The following is a 10252-nucleotide window of genomic DNA, read 5'->3' on the forward strand; positions in this document are numbered from 1 at the left end:
GCAGGATGTGCTAACTGCAGTCACAAGAGATTTGAAATACCAGTGCAGAGGTCCACGTTCGGGAAGATAGAGGATTTTTGGGGGAAAGGCTGTTCTTCCCCCTTCCCTTTAGTTACTTAAATGGGTCTCAGCGCGGAGTACCCGAACACCTGTCCAAAAATCAGCAACTGGTAACTTGGTGTTCTTCCGAGCTGTGTTCTGGCCAAGAGAAATGAGGGAGAAGATGCCAAGAATCTGTCAAACCGTAAAGTTGTAGGAGAGGAAAATGGAAAATATTAAGTATTTACTGTGTTAGCCAGGTCCTAACACCAAATTTCTCCATATTTTTAAAGATGTCATTAAAATGTAGCTTTGGGAATTTCGCATCACTCGACAAGGACTACAAGTCTCTCAGCAAGATTCTCCCCGAGTGCTAGGAACACAAGAAATAACAGATAACCTGGGGGGGGAGAGGGAAATCCATCTCCAGTATTTCCCTGGATGGTAACTTTAATACGACCTCACGATTTATTGCCGCTAAGCTACTCTGAAACTCTCACATTCATCTCACCCACACAATCCATGGTGGAGCTATCAGACACACCATGGCACAGAAACTGTTCCTAGCAGAGCAAGAAACATGAGCGATGCAAAGAGGGCACACTTTCCTGTGTAAGTCAGTGTGAGCGGACACTGTCGTGCCCATCAGGAGGAGGCATAACTTGGTCTGTCTCATCCGAGTGATGCAATGCTGTGCTCCACTCCCTGTCAAGTAAAAGTGTACGTAGGACATCGACTGCTCAGCTCCCATGAGCTCGTTCTTGTGTTCCTGTTCTGCTAGGGACTTTGTCTTGACTTACAGAAATACAGCTGAGATCACAAACCAGGTCCTAAACTTTCCAAGGAGCTATTACTTCCTAGCAAATGAAGCTCGTGTTAACGTGTTCTGGCTTCTGCAGTCCAGCTGGAGCAATTCTTAAACAGAACTGACTGAAAATGTTTCGTTGTAAATTCCTTTCATCAAAAAAGAAAAAGATAAAAAAGAAAATTTTGTAATACACAAAGTAACTTCATTGCTTTGCCAAATGTCTCATAAAAAGAAAAGTGTTAGAAAGTTTTGTTTCAGCCCTGAGAAGATAAGTTTTCAATATTTTACTCCAGATCAAGTATTTTCTCTGATCTGATTTCCGCCCCCGCCACACACTTTTTAAACCTTTAACTTGCCAAGATAAATCTAAACCATTTTGCTTCACTCTGAACTGAAAAGGGCAAGTGATCATTTTTTCTTCTATCTACCGACAAACCAATACATCAATTTTTCTGACTACTCCTAGTATTTTCACTTTGATGTAATTAAACTTTGTACATGGTCTGCAAATGCAAAGCCCAAGTTTCCAGTTCCTCCAAGCAGGGCTGCACCGTCTCCTGTAACTGGACAAAGTATCAAGGGAATGAGCATAAGAAATAGATCATCAGAATCAAGAAATTAAGATCATCTGAGCAACAGTGAGCAAGAGCAGAGCCTCTTTCTGACCCAGTAAATGCCAGCAGTGGATTAAGAAGCAACTCTTAGAGAGTGTATTGAGCAAGTCATCTACAGAGATCAATTCCTGATGTGACGATCAATTCCAGATGATCAGCTCTGCCATCTATCGTGTGCAGTTGCATGCAAATCTTCCTTCCTCACAGGCTTGCATTGAGGGCATGGAAGCGCCTTAAAGTCAGAAAGGCAGAGATTTCTTTCAATTGTCCAAGCCTGCTTACAACAGTCTTATCAGCATTAAACCCTTTCTGAAGGTGGATCAACAACCTCCCCCAATCAACACACTGCCAAGATTATGATACTGCGAGCTGTCCTTCACCATGCTCTGTCACTGGAAAATAAATGTAATGCTCAACAGAAGTAAACAGAAAAGAAAGAAAAAGAAAAAACAGAAAGTCTCCTTAGCTACTGCTCTGCTCTGTTCCCCGTACCTTGGTGAGTTGACTGGGAGCTTCACACAACTTGTTGGCTCAAAACAGTCTCACTTCCTTCTCCCCAACTTCCTCAGTGAAGATTCCTGCCCTTGCTTACACCCAGCTGGTACTGAAGGCAGCAATGCTGGGGGACATTTATTCTGCCAGACAAGTCTGTCTTTTCCTGCATTTTACAGTAGCAGGTTGAATAAAAGTCATAAAAATAATAATCGCAACAACTTGAGAGCTGTGGCGCTAGGTCTGTATTGCACAGGCTGCGAGAGCAGTGTCCAAACTGAGGATACTTTTCACAAATCTACAGCATTTAAACCTAAAACAGCCTGTAAATGGATTTAAACTGTGCTTCAGTGCAAACCATGAGGCTTTAGAAAATAAGGTATAGGTGTCAATTTTCCCAGTAGAATCCCACATTCGTTAATACCTCCTATTATAGCATTCCTCCGCAATGCTTATTCATGCTTAACCACAACCACAAAGCTGATTAGTTTCCACAGTAGGTTTTATTGCAATTGCTGGGGTGTGATTTTCTGCTTTGTTCTGTGTAGTTTTCCCTTTCATTAATTTCTTTTATTCACTATTAACTGTACTGAGATACAGACAGCAAAACTCAGTCTTGATTCCAGATTTTTTAATATCTAGCATTGAAACTTCTTTAGAGCCAGAGTTCCCTGCTCAGCCTGTTTTCAAATTCAGATTCAGATCTGGCTTTGCTTCTGAAATACCACCTCTAATATTGGATATAATCTGACAGAGAAAATTGACACTCTTCTCAGACGGTATAGTTATTATTAGCCAGGCCATTATCATTCCTCATACGCCACTTTTTGGCATTTCTGAACTATGTTTTCTACTAAAGACATCAAAACATGTAAAAACCAAGGCAGACATCCTGAAAAACACCAAGCTCTTTAAAATTAAATTTTGTGCCCAATCTTCAGCAATTACAGATAAATCTACTTTCAAAGACAACAGCAATTGTTCAGTTTACCTCAGCTGATAAACTGGTCTTCAGTGTGATTGCTACAGAAAGACTTCTTCTTATAGGGCTAAAATGGACAGGGAGTTATTTGGCTGAAGAGTTTTGAGAAAACTCAGACTTCCCCGAGATTGCAGCTGAATAAATCATGCTACAGGAGTGGGGAGACAGTCCCGACAGCAAATTCTGACTTTTCTAGGTTTTCAGGGGAGCACTCCGAGACATCAGTGTAAATGTGACTGCATCTTCTAGGATCTGTATGCAGTAACATCATCTCCGAATTATCTTACATTTTTATTAAGAATACTCAATAGCTTCCTAATACTGGATCAGTGACACCTCCAGAAGCAAATTTTTCAGGATTCATAGATTTCCTTTGTCATTTCACCTTTACTTTTTGCTATTAAACTATAGAACTATACTGATCTTTGTAAGCTAAATCCAATAAACATAAGGAGTTTATAACAGATTTTTTTCTTCTTCTTATGTTTGCACAAATAATCACGAAAAATCCCAAACAGCATTGCAGCAGTGCAGATTTCCACACAGAGACACTTACAGCTTTGCAATTTATGTTGGCACCTATCAGTCCCTGCTGCCGTATAAACAAGCATATTCATTTTGGCCTGCTTCCCTCTACAAATACATTTTGGGACACAGGTCTTTAACGGACCTCATGAGACATCAAGTCCCAGCTTCTGCCACCACAGGCAGACATTTAAGACATCTAGGTCTCCTGAGCATCCACTTCACACACCGCAAGACCAAAACTCTTCCCAACGCCTTGTAATAATGACTGGGATGCCACAGCAAACCCTTACATCTGCAGCGTACTGGGGGATGGCGATTCAACCCCAGCTGAAGATGGGAGGGCTGGCGGGAGGCTGGGTACACTCAGGTTTGAGTTAGCCTGGTAGAAGGTATACCCGCAACTTTGTATTAGCTTTATTTAACGGGATTAATCCAGCTGTTATGTTTCAGATAACGCGCTTTGAACGGATGGCATCTCATTTTTCCCCACGCTGGGACATACGCTACATGGATTCCCCTTTCCTTTCCCACAGTGCCCTGCTTTCCCCCAGGAACTCCGTAACAGTATCCATTCAATTTAAAGGAAAAAATTCCGCAAGTATTTGAGCAAAAGAAATGGCTTCCACTCCAATTTTAAATAATGTCCCAGAGCAAATTCAAACCTTGCCTGTATCAAGGCCTTTTTGAAGAGAATCAGAAGGAATCTTGTTGTGAGGTCACACATAAAAACTGAGCTGTTTTAAGATGCAATAAATCTACTTTCTCACCATGGTTTCCTAAAAAGGCTGACAAGACTGACTGAGAACCAGAAATATCAAAGCTCACACTTTATCGCACAAGCAATGATTCCCCGCAGGCCCCAGTGGTTCCAGGTATTGCTTAGTTTCATCCAGAAAACATCAAATAAACCAGGAAAATGACAGCTCAAAAAAACTTTGGGATAAGCAGTTCCCAATTTAATCCTAAAACAAAACAACAGAAGACAGACAAAAGAACTGGAAAAGAAGAAATCAAGTGATGGAACAATTCTATTCTAAATACCTGCCTGTGTTAAAACCCCAATTGCACGAATACTGAACAAGGTCTCATCCTCAAAAAAAACCCGAACACCAACCAACCAACCCACCACCAAATCAAAAGTTTCAAGGAAGCAAACCATAATTATCAGTGTTCTTTAAGTGCAACTTGTTCTACAGACTAGGAAGCAGAGTAGCAAACTTTCAAAAAGATGTAAACAAACTAAGAAAATTAAGGTTATGACCACTTCCAGAAGTTGTGGCACTTTTAAATATACACAGAGCAGTACAATCCCCTTGAACACAACTCCCCTTACACAGGTGTAAATATTTTTATATCAAAGGAGTTAATTCTCTCAGAAGACAAGTAAGGCCACACCGATATAATGCATCTTTGCGCCCGTAAAACTACATTCATGCAAGGTGTTGTTCTAGTATAGTGACTGTAGCAGATGAACGAGAAAGCAGCGCAGTCCTACCTGAGATATGTACTAGTAAAAAGCCTTCCTGTAGAACGGAAACAAATTACACTGATGTTCACTGGGATTTAAATTATAAGTCACTAAGATACTTTCAAATTTGAGTTTTTTTCTATGAGCTCTGGAACAGGTCCTGATAGAAACCTGGTAGAATACCAGCTCTGTGCCTGGCATACATGGCATAAACAATAAATAATTTGTACTACCAACTTTGCTAAAATAAACTGAAGACTCTAAAAGCTCTCTCTTCAAAGAGGCAATGCAATTCCTTTTAATCCGGCCATCTCAATTCATTTGGATAGTTTACAAAGGACATGCAAGACCAATATTGTTGATTATTAATACACAAAGTCATGAATTCCACTATCGCCAGGGACAGCACACAACTTCCCCCCCCCCCCGCCCCAAGTCCCGGCCATGACCATGCTGGCTTTTATTTTTCAAGCGGTTTTAGTTACTTTGATAAATATAAAGCATTTCCAGTTTGACCTCGTACCATCGTACACTGACAATGTCCTTTGATTCTTTATCACGCCCAGAACTACAAATATGGCAATTGGATTTTGAATGTATCGCGAAACCAAGATTTTAAAAAATCCAGGAAACAAATCAGAATTGGTATAGACTCACCTGCAAATATTTTTAAATGTAAAATTGAAAAATTATATAAAGACAATTTGAAAAGTGATTCCTATAGGACTCTGCTCAGTCGAAAAGCAACCTTCAGAAATTAGTATAACAAACCAAGCACAGTATACATTAACACTGTAATCATAACTTATACAAATTAATTAGATATGACATAATATGAAAAGCCAATAAAAAAATAAATATCATGAAACAAAACAAATATGTTTTCACTAAGTCATCACAATCCCAAAAGTCATAAATCAAAGAGTTATTAGCCACCATCTGAAAATATTTTTAATTTCTTTTTTTTATCATAACGGCACTGAACCTGGGCTAGCATTTTGTTACAGATTCAGTATGAGTACAGCCTTGTTTATTAGGCTTAACAAACACCACAATACATGTTCATACACCAAATTTTAAGCTGGTGACGGATCCTTTTTACAGGGAATTGCATTTTTCTTTCCAAAGAAAAATTTGGCTGGGGCTCGTTCCAAGCTCTTCGCAATGGGAATCTCCCCAGTGAGATCTGGGAGCTTTGCATTAGACCTCCTGAATGCTCCTTACAACTAAAATGTCCGTCTTCGACCTCACGATGCACAGGAAAAGCCCCGAACGTCCTTCTACCCCCCATCCCCCTCTACTTGACAAATTTGTTTTGTCCCAGTTCAGCTGCACATGCTTAAATATTTAGCTTTTGATCATAGCCGAAAGAAAAAATATTTTCCATTTGGTTACCAATGTTTTACAGATCTCTTCACTTAACAAAGGATGTTGTTAAACACACATGCTGCACAACTGCAACATCTTACATCTTTCAGCTCCAAATAAATTATATAGGCATATCAGACTTCTCTGACTTCACCCAAGATGAAAGAACTATTAACTCTTTAGCCCATGAAAACGCCTACAAATTTGACTCCTGACTTGAGAAAAAGCCGTGCCGCTGAAGAGAAGTTCAGCTGAAGTAAGTAATTACTCATCACCGTTTCAAACACGCCGAAGTCCCAGCTATGACTATCCTGGCAAGGTAAATTTCTGTGATTTAGGTTAACTCATTTTTTTTAGACCACAAAGAGACTAAGTGCTCACTCCCTTCTTGATTAACTCAAGAGACAAAGGAAATGCAGGCAATAAGTTAAATGCCATAGTGCTGTAATTCTGCAGTCTTTAGTCCCTAAGTGATTTGGGGCTATTTTTGTTTGTTTGTTTGTTGTGTTTGGGGTTTTTTTTAACAGATTTGTACTGAGTATTTTTCAAATTCTTTCACATTTAGTTATCCTTTGTGTACTGTCCATTTCTTAGACAATGACGGAATTTCCTTTCTTTTATAATAAAAAAATTTCCCATTACCTAATACATATAGGACTTCAATCGTACCTATAAACCTTAGAAGGCTTACAATTTGGAAGCGTGGACTTTTGTAGCAGTTTCTTTTATGGTTTTAATCCCGCAAGCAAATCTCTCTCAGTCCTTCACTTCTCAAGCACTGCAACTCCACAAAGCTTATTCCATCAGAAGCAGATATTCACAATCCACGCTGACACAGGGACAGGCCAGAGCTTGGGCTTGGGCTAGAAACACAACCTTGAGGGAAAATTCATTAAAGATCCCAGGCACAAAGAGAAATAAGGCTTTAAGAGAACGGTAACCACAAGAGTCTTGCTAGCATCACTCAGAATCCACTGCTGAGTCATTTGAGGATTATTAATGATTATTTAATGAATATATATTAGTCTTGCAAAGACAATGTTTGCTATACTTGACACAGATTAAAAAAATTTCTCTCTTTTTTCCCATGGGGGCAGTGAGAGTCAAAACAGCTGCTGGGACGCACCCCACCCATCAAAAATACTAAGGATCCCTTAGCCTAAAGGTGACATTCAACGCGTATTTTTTGATGCTGACTTAGTCATACATGCTTCTGGATGTTGGTAAATATTCAGGCTAATATTCCTTTTGGGTTCTAAAGGGAGCTTTCTTTTCTAATGCTTCCTTTCTGTACAGAAAGGGATAGAAATCTCTTTCCTTGTCCTGGCAGACTGAGGTCTGTGGAAGTCACGCCACTGACTCCAATGCGAGCAGAATCGGGCCCTCCCCACGTAACTGCAAGCTGCCACACACTGAGCCCATTTGGGACGTTCATGCCTATTTTGGCCAAGCACTCAATTTCACTGTCTACGCAGTAGCGAGGGATCAGCTCTGAAAAATTCCCTTGTCAGCAATATCTTGATTAACAACCAGCTCTTCTTGTATAAATATATGTCAGCAATTAGTTAGAGAAGGCAAGGAACGTCACGCACAAATCGATCGGAAGAAATAAATGTTGAATGAGGATCACACCACTCATGTAACTTCTTCCCAGAAGCTGGTCATCATGGGTCTTAATTCTGACCCGGCCTCCTCATCACTTCTGGATCTTTAATAATTAGTATTTACAAAATAAATATTGAGGTTGGAGGAAGACTTATGCTTGGACCAAGGATTTACTCTACTCATCAAACCCTTAGGTAACCTAACAGCAAGTTTTCTATTAGCACAGCTCCACTAAGACCCGAAAAGTTCCTTCTTATTTATATTCAGTGAAGCATTAAAAACAAAACACCAAACCTAAGCCAAAGTGCAGGCCTTGAATTTTTAAACACACCTTAATACAAACGCAGAATGGACATTCCCAGGAAAGAGAAAGGAAAACCGCAATTTTATGACCTCAAAATATACATTATTTTACCAGGAATTAGTCCTTTACAAATATTTTTCAACAGTTAAGATTTTTTGAAGAACGTATTTTTAGGTTTCAGTTCTATCATCTGCTTCTCTTAAGACATTAGGTGCCACCATTGGAAGCGCGGCCTTATGGGAAGAATATAAATCTGGAAAACTGCCTACTTCACCAGAAAAAAGGTGGGTTTTTTTTAAATTTTTTTTTAATCTGGAATGCATTATAACAATGATATTTTTACTTTTACCGTGGATTTTTAAAAGCTCACGTTACACCAATCCGTTTGTGAAATTCAGTAACACCCACGGTCAAGACCCAATCGTTCATATTTTTGCCTTAAAATCAGTGGTGTCTGTCCAGGACAGAGATGCACTTGCATGGCTTTATTTGCGGCGTCTATGTCTGCAAAATCAGGAGGAGTATTTTCACATCTGCTCTGTTAGAAAGAGCCTAACTTCTTTCAAAGGAAGAGAGAATTTAGGGTAGAAAATCCTGCGCCTCGATAGCGGTTTTTCTCCTTTTTCAAATTTTCTATTCGCTTCTCTGCGCTCCCACAGACGGCAATGAAAAACCCACGGATGGTTTCAAGGAGCGCAAGATCACGGCCGCTTCCTAACGGACCTGCGCTCCCGTGAACCGATTATCATTCCCACCGGTTATTTATTCGCCAACACCCCGAGGGAGATGAGAGCCGAATCCCACCGCCGCACGCCGAGATGGGCAACGCGGCCCCCGAGCTTTAACACATGCCATCTTCCCCCGGCCCTGGCAAACAGCGGGCGCAAACGCAAACCCGTTGGGGCCGGGGCGTGAAAACTGGGGGTCGTGGCAAGGACCGCGTTTGACGGGAGGGTCTCCTCCGCTTCGGAGGAGGGGGACGCGCAGGACTCGGCTGGCCCCGCCGAGGCAACAGAGGCTTGGCTCGCAAACCGGCCGCCCCGATGCATCGGCAGGGGGGCTGCTCCGCTCCCCTTCCCCTGGGAAGAGCCCCCCCCCTCCCCCGGCAGGGTGCGGGGCGGGCTGCGGTGCTTACCGGCGCAGGAGTGCAGCGGTTTGGGCCGGACCAGGAGGGACGGACAGACGGAGTAAAGAGAAAGTTTCTCGAAGTAATCGCAGGTCTCCTTGGAGAGGATCTCGTCGATCATGAAGGTCTTGTAGCGCCGCCTGCCTGCCTTGGGGCGGCCGGCCGAGGCCAGCCGGGGCTGCGCTTGGGGCTGGGGCTGGCAGTGCATGGCGGGGCGGCCCGCCGGCCCCGGGGCTGGGGGGCTGCGGGGGGCTGCCAGACCCGCGGCCGGTCGCGCATGGGCGCCCGGCGCCTCCGAGCGCTGCCCCCCCGGCTCCTGCCGCTGCCGCCGCCGCCGCTCGGCTGGCTTGTCCGCTCCGCTCCGCTCCGCTCCCCCCCTGCGCTCGGCGGCGCCGGGCTCCCCCGCTATATAAACCTTCCGATAAGCATCTCTCCACGGCCTTTTTAGGACGCTCCGGCTGTCAATCAGGGAGCCCGCTGCTCCCCGCCGAGCACCATTGTTACCCTGCGCCGGGCTGGGAGGATCCCGCCGATCCTCTCCCCTCCCTGCTCGCTATTTTAAGATACTGGGGTGTGTGTCTGTTTCTTTCTCCCCCCCTCTTTTTTTTTTTTTTTTGGTGCAAAAACTGGAGAGGTTCCAGATTGGGGCTGGCTTGCCTTTTTTTTTTTCCTCTCCCCTCCCCTTTCTTCTCTCTCCCCCCCCCCAGCCTGTAATTAGTTTAAAAAATTAAAAGCGCACAGCCCGCAAATGCGGGCTGCCGGCGGCGGAGCGGCTCTTCCCGAGCCCTTACAGCTTTCTCCGACCGGCATCAACCCTATTCCCCAGCCGCCAAGTGCTGCTGGAGAGTGGCAGGGGAAAAAAAAAAAACCCAAAAACATAATAATACTATTTATAGGTGCCTTGCTGAAGCAAACGCC

The 10252-nt window shown here is 43.0% G+C and overlaps 1 protein-coding gene across 1 annotated transcript in view; it reads right to left on the reverse strand.

Moving 5' to 3' along the window:
• The window catches only part of BARX2 (BARX homeobox 2), a 36612-nt gene extending 26763 nt beyond the window's left edge, over positions 1 to 9849 (reverse strand). The window contains exon 1 of the mRNA XM_069788203.1: positions 9344 to 9849. Within this exon, the coding sequence (XP_069644304.1) occupies positions 9344 to 9542 (199 nt within the window). The 5' untranslated portion in view covers positions 9543 to 9849. The remainder of the gene's footprint in view (positions 1 to 9343) is intronic.
• Positions 9850 to 10252: the final 403 nt, after the last annotated feature.

This window comes from Haliaeetus albicilla, chromosome 7, assembly GCF_947461875.1.
Source record: "Haliaeetus albicilla chromosome 7, bHalAlb1.1, whole genome shotgun sequence".
Taxonomy (NCBI): Eukaryota; Metazoa; Chordata; class Aves; order Accipitriformes; family Accipitridae; genus Haliaeetus; species Haliaeetus albicilla.